We start from the raw sequence: 13,136 nt of genomic DNA, 5'->3' as shown, positions 1-13,136 counted from the left end.
TACCCAACAAACTAAAATTCAAAAGGTCTGGCATTTAATCAGAGATTATCAGTTATATTTGTTTTCTATTGCTGCATTCATTATCAATGACCAGAAATGTAGTGATTTGAAACAATACCCATTTATTATCTTGCAGTTCTGTAGGTCAGAATCTACACGGGCTGTTCTGTACTCTGCTAAAGATCTCACAAGGCTGACAGCATTGTGTCTCCCAGACAAGACTCTTCTTATCTTGGAAGCTCTGAAGAAGAATCTGCTTCCAAGTTCATTCAGGTTGTTGGCAGAATCCAGTTTCTTGCACACAGGATTGGTGATACTATTTTCTTGCTGGCTAACAACTAGGGGCTGTTTTCAAGTTCTAGAGGCCACCCACCTACATTCCTCCTCACATGGCACATCCATCTTCAAGCCAGCCATGGCACAGAGAATTCTTTTCATGATTCAGGTTTCTCTGACTTCTCCTTTTGCCATTAGTCAGTGAAAATTCTCTCCTTTTAAGGGGCTCATGGAATTATATAAGGCCTACCCTGATAATTGCCCTTTACACACTAACTCAGTCAACTGATTAGAATCCTGATTAAGCACATAAGCAAAATTCCCTTTCCACATAACATACTATCACAGAGTGATGTTTTATTTTACTCACAGGGGAGGTATTCCAATTTCATTCCTGAAATTCTGCCTATCACACCAGATAAGCAAACAAACAGAAAACTAAGAATTATAATAACAAAAAAGTCAAATGAAAACCAATCCAAAACTGACATAAATGTTAGGATTAACAGATAAAGATATTCACACAGTTATTATATCTATATTCAATCTATTCAAAAAGTTGAGTAAAGACATGGAAGAAATCAAAAAGACACAAAACGCATTTCTAGAGATGAAAACCACAATACTTGAGATTTAAAAAAAATGACCCTGGATGAGACTGGTAGCAGATTATGGGTTGCAAAAGAAAAGGCTAGTGAACTTGAAGCTATAGCAATAGAAATGATTTTAAAAAAGGGGACAGAAAGACTTGGGGGAAAAATAACAACAGTGCATATGTGAACTATGAGTTTAACTTCAAGTGGCCAAATATATGATGAAGAGTAAAGCGGAGAGGGGACAGAAAATATATTTGAAAGAATAATGGCTGAATATTTTCCAAATTTTTGAAAACAATAAACCCAGGAAGTATCCAAGAAGTTTAACGAACACTAAGCAAAAGAAAAATAGGTAAATTGCACCAAAGCTTATGATAATCAAATTTACCAAAACAAGTGATAAAGAAAAAAATATTAAAAGCAGTCAGAGAAAAAAGACATGTTACAACAAAGATTAGGATGGCAGTGATTTCTCATCAGAAACAATGAAAGCAAGAAAGAAGCAACAGTTTTAAAGAACTGAGAAAAAAGTAAACTGTGAAGCTAGAATTTTAAACGCACTGAAAACATCTTTCAAAATGAAGACTTTTTCAGATATAAAAATGGGTAAAGAATCCATTATCAACAGACTACTATATGATTCAGCCATACCATTCCTAGGTAATTACCCAAGTGAATTGAAATTTATGTTTACACAAAAACTGTACATGAATGTTATTAGCAGCTATGTTTGAAAAAGTACAAAATGAAAACAATCCAAATATCGATCATAGGTAAATATGAAAATGAAATTATGGTATATCCCACATAATTAAGTATTACTAATAAACAGAAGGGAACTATTGATACACAACACAGAACATCAAACTATTCAGAGTCAAAAGGACAGATTACGCCTCTTCCCACACTCACAAAGAAAGTAGTATATACTATGATTCCATTGATATAAAAGTTTACAAAATGCAAACTAATATCTAGTGACAGAAAACAGGTCAGTGATTCCCTGGGTCAGTTGTTGGCAAAGAGAGGAAGAGAAGGGCAGGAAAGAGGAATTACATAGACGCACTTGAGGACTCTTTTGGGGGTGGCAAATATAATAATTATCTTGATTGTGATGGTTTCATGATTTTAAATACATGACTTCTCAAATTACACTTTTAAACACGTATTTTATTGCATTTTTCAATTATACCTCAACGAAACTGTTCTGTGGTGGCACAACTATACATATTTCCTAAAATTCATAAACTTATACACTTAAAATGAGTGAATTCTATGGTATGTAAATTATGTCTCAATCAAGTTGCTAAAGTTGAGGTGAAGGAAGCTTCAATCCTATGTTTGGTTAATATATGGAAATCTTATCTAACTGTAAAATGTTAAGGCAGATTAACTATAATGGATTTCGTTTAAAAGAAACGATTTATATTTGTGTGTATGTACGTGTGTGTGTTTTGTTGGTAAATTGGCAAACTTAGCTCATTTCCACTGTAACTGCTCAGCTATCAAAGTCATCCTGGGAAAACAGAAAACATTTGGCTACTACTTCAAACCCTGGAAGCTTATTAAATATTTTATTAATTTCAACTATTAGGAGATGACAATGCTCAACACCTGCTTTCATTAAAAAAAATATCTGGAGGGATTTAAGATGTTTGTTAAGCATCTAGAAGTTTCTTTTATGCGGTAACAATTGTAATTGCACATAATCATATGTTAGAAATAGCTTAAAATACTTTTTACTTTTATAACCTACAATATGAAAAATTTAAAGCAAGCAAATCTAAGAGGTAAATGTTGATATTCATAAGCAGTACTTATGAATTCCATTAGAACAAGTAAATGCATTTTTATTTAACTTTCTTGAAGAACTATTTTATATCCATTTTACTAATTTAGCATTTCGTCTTGCTACAACTGAATAACATTTTGAGACAATCTTTTATAAAAACTAGCAAATATCTCAAAATATGGACCAAAAAGATTCGATTATATCTTATGTCAAAGTAGCAACAAACATGCAAGTTTCAGTATTATAATCATACGACAAAATAAATTAGAGTATAAATGACATAAACCATAAATAATACCATTCAGTGAAAAACTTGTGACAGTAAATGCTCATACTACTTATCCATGATAATCCTTCAGCATGTTTAGTCCTTTATTAATATAAGTACTATTTCTCTTCCTAGTTACCCCATAGTTTAAGGTCCAGTAGAAACTTAAAGAACTTTTTTTTAGAAACAAAATATCTTAAGAATTGTAATATACTTCTTTTAGACTGGAGATTTATCTAACTGAATAAAGTTCACTAAAAGAATGAAGAAAAGGGAAACAGAGAACTGAAAAGAAGTTAAAGGATTGAGGAGAGAAGCAGATCAGAATAGAAAAGGAAAAAATTTCTAGCAGTATCAACTGACTTCCTGAAACATGGCTTTAATTATTTTCTAGAAATATTGTTAATTTCCAAATATTCGACAAACATTTTAATCAATGAATCATTCAGAAATTCTGGAATATTAATGATGTGTTTAGCACTGAACCATAAGATAGTGAAACTTAGATAAGTTATAGTCCCTGCCTTATTATTAAATAATATTTACCAAGCATAGTAGTGCTCCCTTATCCGCAGTTTCGCTTTCCATGGTTTCAGTTACCTGCCAACCTCAGTCTTAAATACATTAAATGAAAAATTCCAGGAATAAAAATTCATAAATCTTAAATTGTGCAATATTCTGAGTCATGTGATGAAATCTTGCACCTTCCTACTTGGGATGTGTCCAAGTAACCCTTATTTTACTTACTGGCCCCAAAGTGCAAGGGTAGTGATGGTGGCAATTCAGATATGCTGTAAACTGCTTCCCCTAACTGAAAAGGTGAAAATTTTCAACTTAAGGAAGAAAACTGTATGCTGAGGTTGCCAAGATCTATAATAAGAACAAATCTATAGGTAAAACTGTGAAAAAAAAAAAAAGAAATTTGTGCTAGTTTTGCTGTTTCACCTCAAACTATAAAAGTTATGGCCATAGTGCATGCTAAGTGCTTAGATAAGATGGGAAAGGCACTAACTTTGTGGGCAGAGACATGAACAGAAAACATGTTCCAACTGATGGCACATGTTGTACAAGTATTGAGCCTAAATGAAGACTTCAGAAAGGGATTCCCTGAAATGAGTGGTATCAAGCCACTTACTGCAAGTAAGGAATGGTTATATACATTCAGGAACAGATTTGGAATTTCATCATCTCACATTATATGAAGAAGGGTGAGTATAGTACAATAAGATATTTTGAAAGAGCTAGAAGAGGATGCAGGAGTGAGGGAGAGATACCACATTCACACAACTTTTATTACATTTTATTACAATAACTGTTCTATTTACTAGTAGTTATTGTTGTGAATCTCTTACTGTGCCTAATTTATAAATTAAACTTTATCATAGGTATGTATGTACAGGAAAAAATATAATGTATATAGGATTCAGTTCTACCTGTGGTTTCAGACATCCACTGGGGGTCTTGGAACGTATTCCCCTCAGATAAGGGGAGACTACTGTATATGCTGAATGTATAAAGGGTTCTGTGTTAGGGGCCAGGGTTACATGTAGGTAGATGACAAAGTTTTTGTTCCTCACAGGTCTATATTTCAGTTTTATTTTAAAAAATACATTAAAAGTGGATAATAAGGTAAAGGCATTCAAGAAGCACTATGCACAAACCAGTTTAATTGTGATAAAAGTTTCATGGTAGGAATTACAGAAGATAAAAAAAGAAGATTAAAAAAAAGCTTTAAATAATAAATATTTAAAACATTTTAAATAAAATGAAAGGTTTAGACCAGAGGTTCTCAAGCTTTCTCATTTCACAGTACCCTAGTGTATAAATTTTTTCACTGTTCTCCTAGTCTGAAAAATATACCTCACAGTTCAGTTTCATTGGATATTGTAAAAAATTAATAACTATTTGAAGAAAACATAATATACATAACTTGAAAGAAAAAGTAATCTTATTTCACTTTTAAATAACCACAGTTAATTCCTAAGGGGGATGTGTATATGTGCTAAGCACTGTACAATGGCTCAGACTTTGGAATTAGATTGGAAACTGCCATCCTTATTTCCTATTTCACTATGATTTTTACATGGCATTTCTTATGACAGCAATGAAGGGAAACCCAGCTTCATCAATGAATGACATCACTGAAAGGAATATAGTGCCATCTAATGCTGAAACTGCAACTACCTTGAGCTAGTGTGAGAATGGTGACTGTAGTCAAGCGAAGTAACATTGTATAGTTCAATATGTATACCTGAATCTCTAAAGCAAACAATAAATACACACACACACACACACACACACACACACACACACACACACACACACTGGCATAACTAAAAGGCTATATAGGAAATGAAACAGAATAATAGAAGTACAAAAGTCAGGAAAAGATGAACAGAAAAAAGAGCAAACGCTTTTCAAATATCAAGACTGTAGAATTAAATACATGTCAAAAATAACAGTACAAGGAAGGTTCATAAAGGGTACATGGAAATCTCTAGGGTTGATATGTCAAAAGTTTTCAAATTCTATACATCGAATATGCACAGTTTATGTATACAGATGGCTCTCTGCATCTGGAGGTTATATACAAATACTATATCATTTTATATAAGAGACTTGAGTATCTTTAGAATGTGGTATCTGCAGGGAGTCCTAGAACAAATCCCAAGGATATTGAGGGATGATTATATAAATAACGCTCTTAAAAAAAAAAAAACACTGTGGACTAATAACTTCAATTAGATTTTCAGGGTAGATAACAAGAAAGGAGCCACCAACATGATATATATAAAATATTTCACTTTAAATAAATAAAAAAAACCCCAACAGATTGAAAATAAAAGGATGGAAAAAATTCACTAGGTTACTTTATGAATGAGGATGGTATGGTTCTACTACTAATAGACAAAGTAAACTACAAGTCGAAGAGTACTTTTAGAAATAAAAGGAAATACTTATAATGATAAAAGAGTAAACTGATTAATAAGACATAACAATAAATGCGTATGTTCCCATTTAAAAGTAAAACTAAACAAATCAGGAGGTAAAAGTTAACAGAATTAAAGATGGTTTGCCACTGACCTAACCAATTTGTCACAAGGTTTGATTACTTTAAGGGCCTTTATAAGACCACCTTTTGGAGCTCTATGAAAGTCAAGTTTTTGGAAGAGATCTTGGTGGTTCAAACCAGAGAGACATGATGTGTTTGTGGACAGGGTTTATGGGTGTTGCTTGCTACTTGGAAGACTCTGACTCTTGATGCTTGCCTCACTCTTGTAATTTCTGATATCCATGAAAACTAATGCTTGTTTTTGTGTTTACATATGGTCTCTGCCCCATTCTCACATGTTTGTATATCAATAAACATTTGTTGTTCTCAAAAACAAACAAAAAAAGGAAACAGAGACTAAGCAACCTGTGGGATACCATGAAGAATAAAAAAATACACATTATGAGAGTCTCATAAGGAGAGAAGAGAGAGGAAGTTGCAGAAAGAATATGTGTAGAAACAATGACCAAAATTCCCCAAATTTGATGAAAGACATGGATATACACATGAAGAAGCTCAAAGAATCCAAATAGAATAACCTCAAAAGAGATTATCATTTTGAGACACATTATGATGAAACTGTGAAAAAATAAAGACAAAGGAGAATTTTGAAAGCAGTAAGAGAGAAGCAACTCATCAATAATGAGAAATTCTCAATACGATTAAAAGTCTAGTTTTCATGAGAAGCATAAATGCCAGAAAGAATTGGTATAATATTTTTAACGTGCTGAAAGAAAAAAAAACAACTTGTCAGCCCAAAAATCTGTAAAACTATTCCTCAAATGAAGGAGAAAATAAGATTCCTAGATAAACAAAAGGTAAGAGAATCTGTCCCTAGTAGATCTGCTAAAAGAAGTCATTCAGATTGAAATGAAAGGACACTAGACAGTAACTTAAAGTCAGAAAAAATAACAATAAAACTAGCTTATAAGTAAATATAAAAGCTACGTACTGTATTTTTGATTTGTAACTGTTTCCTTTACGACTTAAAAGACAAATGCATAACAGTAATTATAGTCTATGTTAATGGACACACAAAGTATAAAGACAATCTGTGACAATATAAAGACAGGGAGGCACAGCTCTATAGGAGCAGAATTTTTGTAGGCTATTGAAAATAAGTTGGTATCAATTCAAACAAGGTTGTTATAAATTTAGGATGGTAATTGTAATCAACAGGGTAACCACTAAGAAAATAACTTAAAGATATACAGGAAAAAAAAAAATCCAAGGAGAGAATCAAAAAAGTAAACTAGAAAAATTCAATTGAACACACACAAAAAAGAAGTATCAAAGGAATTCAGGAAAAAAAAAAATTAAGACTAATAGAAAACAAATCACAAAATGGCAGAAGTAAGCCTTTTTGTTGTATAATAAAGAATTCCGCTGGTTTTTGTCCCTAGTTCTTGAAAAGCATCTAAACCCTTGTAATTGCCCCAGTGAGAGCAGTGTCTTTGTTATTTATAGTAGGCCCCTCAGATCACATTTAAGTTTATACTAATAAAGTGACTTATGGTGGGTCCCTAGACAGTTTTAGGATAGGGGCACTGGATATACCTGAAAGACCAACCATATGATTAGAGAGAGGGCTGTTGCTTTGAGACACATATCAGCCTGACCTCCTAGCCTTCAGAGAGGGATGAAGGCCTGGAGACTAAATTTCAAACAAGTGGCCGATGATTCATTCAATTAACTCCTATGTAATGAAACCACAATAAAAACTCTAGATACTCATAGTTAAAGTGAGAGTCCTGGTTTGTGACAGCAAACAATGTGCTGAGAGAGTAATGGATGCTGAGGACAAAAAAGCTTCACATTTAGGACCCTCCCAGACCTCTCCCTATTTATCTTTTCTTTTGATTGGTCCTAATTTGTATCCTTTATAAGAAAACTGTAATTGTAAAGATAGAGCTTTCCTGAATACTCTGAGTTGTTCTACAAAATTACTGAGCTTGAGGTGGTAGTGGGAACCCCTGAATTTGTATCCAGTTGGTCAGAAGTACAGGTGGTTGAAGGAAACTCCAAGCTTGCAGCATGTGTCTGAAATGAGGGCAGTCTTGTGGGAAACTGAGCTATTAACTATGAAATTTGACTTAACTCTGAGCAGTTAGCATCAGAATTGCATTGTACCTTATTAGTAATTACCCTAAACATACATGGATTAACTGTTCAAATAAAAGGCAGAGACTGGTAGAAATGACAAAAAGAAACATGATCCAATTATATGCTATCTAAAAGAGACTTATTTTATATCCAAAGACACAAACAGACTGAAAGTGGAAAGACAGAAAAAGATATTCAACGGAAACAGTCATCAAAAGAGAGCTGGAGAGCTGGAGTATATTAATATGAGACATTTTGATAAAAGAGTCATTCCATCAAGAAGATATAAAAATTATAAACATATATGCACTTAAGAAAGGCTGAAAATATGAAGCAAAAATTTATATAAAAAAGGACAAATAGGCAAATCTACAAAATTTGTTGAAGTTCTCACTACTCCACTTTCAATAATAGACCTACTAGGATGGCAATTAGCCCTTTTCCCGTTTGCCCCGAGATAACTCACAGATTATAGCCCTAACCTTACCCCCAAAGTTTGCCATGAAATATCTCACTTTTATTATTATTTTTGCATTGCTCTAGTACATTGATAGTCTTTGGAAACAAATGACATCATTCTATTTTTAGCATTGTCTTTAGTAGTTCAATCGCTGAAAATGTCAAATGTTGGAAAATGTAGCATTCCTACGTGAGATGCACTTTTTTTTCTAAGTGGGAAAAGGGTTAAAAAATGTGTTGGTGAGGAAATTGGAACCTTCATACATTGCTGCCGAGGAATGATGCAGCTGCTGTGGAAAATAGTTTGATGGTTCCTTAAAAATATGAACATAAAATTACCATATGACCTAGTACTCCTAGGTATATATCCAAAATAACTGAAAACAGGTGTTCGAAGAAAAAAACCTGTACACAAATGTTCATAGCAACACTATTCACAAGAGTCCAAAGGTTCAATCAGTAACTGATGAATATATAAGCAATATGCTATATACTCATAAAATGGAATATTATTTAGACATAAAAAAGAATATACTACAACAAGAACGAACCCTGAAAACAGTACACTAAATGAAAGAAGCTAGACAGAGACAGCCACAAATTATATAATTTCATTTATAGAAAATATCTAGAATAGACAAATCTATAGAGACAAAAAGCCAATAGTGGTTGCCAGGAACTGAAGGGAAGAGAGAATGGGGAGTACTACTTGATGAGTATAGGTTTTCTTTCTGGGGTAAGGAAAATACTCTGGAACTAAATAGTGGTGATAGTTATACAACACTGTAAATATACCAATGCCTCTGAATTGGATATTTTTAAATGGTTAAAATAATAAATTTTGTTATGTGATCTTCTCACAATATTTTAAAAATCTATGTTTTTTTATTCATTTAAATCACTACCAGATGTAGTCTAAAACACCAAAAATAATCAGGAGATATGTGTAACATACCTGTTAGTGCTGCTGGTTTGGATAGTGTACTATATTGGTTTTGTGTAGATATCATACTTTGGCGTGGACTTAGTGTTGGTGATGCAACAAGGGAAAGCTCCTCAATAATGATACTGCTTTTGGGATGATTCTTGGGAAGTTCATTTAATCTTTGTTCTAATGAATACTTTAAAAGGTCCAATTTTTGACTTGATTCATTAAATCTTGCTTGAGCCTTTAAGAGAGAAAATACAATTGTCATTTAAATAACTACAATCTTTGAATAATATATTGTTAAAATTTTTATTTAAAATTACTTCTGAAAGTGCTTTTCTGTCTGTTACTTTTCCTGAGCCAAGTAGTTTCATTACATTCTTTGCACCTTCTGCTACTGCAAACTCTATCGTAAAATGATGCCTTAATTCTTCCATCCGAAGTTCAAGAGGACTTATGACAGGTTTTGCTAGAGGAGGAAAAAAAAAAACTTAATTGAACCATTTACTTGACTTTCAAATATGCAGTGATTAAAACTCAAGAAAAAGAAATGAATTCTTACAACGTTAAAACAAAAGTTAGTCCTTAAGGCAATAAACACTGAGGTAATACTTATCATATAATGCTGAGAGCCTTCTTTAAATCAAAACTCAAAGATAAAAATTCAGTAGAAAAAAACATAATGCTTCCTCCTCCTTAATTTTAAACTACTGCTTCTATTACCCCGTGATAGGCCTTTAGGGCTTGGCTGAACCTCTGCGGTGCTCTTATCTTTGGTAATAGGGAGGCCTCAGGTCACCAGTTAAGAACTTGTGGAGACTTGCTGAAACCAGTCGAAACCAAGATCACTGTCTAAATGACCTCCCCCAAAATTTAAAACTCATTATAATATAATCTCCATGCTAAATAACACACCTCCCATCGCCATGACAGCTTGACAATCGCTGACAACTGCTGGGCGAGACCATAAACAACAAAAAAGGAGGGTGGAACCTTGATACCGGAAAAAGCCTCCGCCCCTTCCCTCCTCTCCCCGGAAAAGCCATGAATATTCTTCCTAGCTGTTCACCTAAACCTCCCCTTCATTTTTACTCTTATTTTAGCCACCTCTCCACAGCTAAGGGAGAAGCTGATTTGAGAGCTGCGCTCCCGCTTCTCCATTCTCTGGCCATAGAATAAAGCCTGCGCGGTTAATGTTCACTTTCGGTCTCGTAATTGGCTTCGCCACACGGAACTCAAAAAAAAAACACCGCTTGGGGTCCTCGAAAAGGGGACTTTCGACTTTTGATAACACTAGTTTCTTACATAAAATTTATTTAGCACCATATGCCCATAATAATAATGACAGTTTATTTCTATTCCATCACCATTATCAAAAGCCAGTTCATTGGTCTGGACTGCCTGAAGAATCTGCATTCGTATCACTTCTATTTTTGTCTTGCTGTCCTGGAGTAGCTGCTGAGCTGTGCCATGCAGTTTCCGATCCTATTAAAAATAAGTTTGAAAATGTAAGCAGATAAAGAGACAAAAGCATTTTCATAGCTTCTAAATAAGATCAATTGATATCAACAGATGAAAAACAGCAGTTAAAAGAACACCGTAACACTATAACATATATACACTTGTAGATACATTTATTTTAAAAACTTATCAAGTGGATTGAGTGATTAAAGAGAAAAACAATTCCATTAGTTAAGACAATTTGGTGAGTCTTATTACTGTTTAAAAATATCCAAATTAACATTTGTAATTTTCTTTCTTTGCTTTACACAAAATACAAAGAATTTTCCTGTACTATGGTCAATAACTCTCAGTCAGAAGCACTGTTTGTGATGGATGCCTCAGTGACTAAGCCTAAAGATTTTAGAAAACCTATTCCTCTTCCATTACATAACAGTTAAATTTTCATGGAGCTTCATATATGGAGGTACATTTTAAAAACAGCTAATCATAGATACTATTTATGTTCCCTTAAATTCTGTTAAAGGAAACAGCATTTGTTAACACTAGTGATGAAAAAGTTCCTTTGAAATTCCTGAATGTCAAAAAAAGTGAGACCTTAATAAAGCTAGAGTGGAAGTTATAAGTGAATAAACTAGTCATCTCTTAAGACTTAAAGGTCTTAAATTAAGTAAAAAAATATTACTGTTGTATCTCAGTTTAGTTTCAGTAATAATGAATATTACTGACAGGAACTGTGGTAGGACAATAATGATTCGCCCAAAGATGTCCGTGTCCCAATCCCTGGAACCTAGTGAATATGTTACCTTCCATGGCAAAAGGGAATTGAGTTAGCAGATGGAATTAAGGTTGTTAATCATCCAATCTTAAAATATAGAAATTGTCCTAGATTATCCAGGAAGGCCCAGTATAATCACAAGGGTCCCTAAACGTGGAAGAGGAAAGAAGGCAGAAGAGGAGGTCAGAGTGATGTGAGAAATGAACCTGGCGTTGTTGGCTTTGAAGCCAGAGGAAGAGGGCCATATACCAAGGAATGTGGCAGTCTCTAGAAGCTGGAAAGAAAAACGAAACAAATTCTGCCCTACATCCTCGAGAAGGGAACACAGCCCTGTCAATACCTTGATTTTAGCTCAGTGAGATCCATTTCAGATTTCTCAACTGCAAAGTTGTGAGATAATAAATTTGTGCTGTTTTAAGCCACTAAATTTGTGGTAATTACCACAGCCATAGAAAACTAGGATTTTTTCCCCAAAAGTTTCATATGAGACAAATAACAGAAGTTAATGCTATCTCTTGCTTAGTTACGTTGGGCGTCAAAGTCTAGTAGGCTTCAATCCACACACACACAAAAAACAATAATAAAAATGAGCATCAAGTTAGAAAGCACTTATTCACAAAAAAGCCAATTTTTGCATATTATTCAAGTATCTCTAAGGCAGTCACCATTAGTTTGGAAATAAAATAGCATACACTCAACCTATATTCTCCAGGAGACTCAAGACTAGAAACTAAGAGACATGTATCAGATGCGCAGCATCATTTCGGTAAGTCAAATATCCACACAGTACTATGACACTGAATAAAGTGCAGCGTGGAGAGAGATGTATGTGGTGGGAGAAATAATATTCCTATTATATAAGGAAAAAAAGTGAGCTAAAATATATTAAATACCAAAGTAGGTTAATATACAGTGAAGGAAAAAACAATTAGTAAATTTATGAATTTTTCTTCCATTTCTTTCCTGCTCCCAAGGTCAGTCATTTAAGAGCTTCTAGTCAGATTTTGTTCTTTATTAAATAAGGAATTAGACTCAAATGGTTTACTAAGTCCCCTAAATATTAATTTACACCATGAAGAAGTAGACGTGCGCACACGCACACACACACAATATTTGTTAATTATACTTTATCATTAAGACTATTATCTTGAATTTGGTGTTTATAATTATTATATATGCCTTTATGAATACACCTATTCACCTTCCAAATTTAAAATGAAAATACTTTTTTCTTACTTTGATTCCTCCTCCTATCTAGTATTAGGAACATTAGACAAACTGAAGATATGAAATAACTTTTTTATTTCTTTGAGATCAGATCAGAGTAAGAGAAAAACTTAGTATTCCAAAGCTCCTAATTTAATGGACAGATATGTTTTGCAATTAGATAGACTTGGGCTCAAATCTTTTTTTATATTGGTAA

General features: G+C 33.4%; 1 protein-coding gene across 1 annotated transcript in view; it reads right to left on the bottom strand.

Moving 5' to 3' along the window:
• Positions 1-13,136, bottom strand: part of PKN2 (protein kinase N2) — a 118,967-nt gene that overhangs the window by 41,655 nt on the left and 64,176 nt on the right. Inside the window, exons 4-6 of the mRNA XM_011355595.2 lie at positions 10,842-10,959; positions 9,798-9,943; positions 9,502-9,715 (exon numbers count right to left, since the gene is read on the bottom strand). Coding sequence (XP_011353897.1) covers positions 9,502-9,715; positions 9,798-9,943; positions 10,842-10,959 — 478 coding nt within the window. The remainder of the gene's footprint in view (positions 1-9,501; positions 9,716-9,797; positions 9,944-10,841; positions 10,960-13,136) is intronic.

Source organism: Pteropus vampyrus, unplaced genomic scaffold (assembly GCF_000151845.1).
Source record: "Pteropus vampyrus isolate Shadow unplaced genomic scaffold, Pvam_2.0 Scaffold22, whole genome shotgun sequence".
In the NCBI taxonomy this organism is placed as follows: Eukaryota; Metazoa; Chordata; class Mammalia; order Chiroptera; family Pteropodidae; genus Pteropus; species Pteropus vampyrus.
The sequence above is the reverse complement of the archived record's forward strand: the minus strand, read 5'-3'. Positions and strand labels throughout refer to the sequence as shown.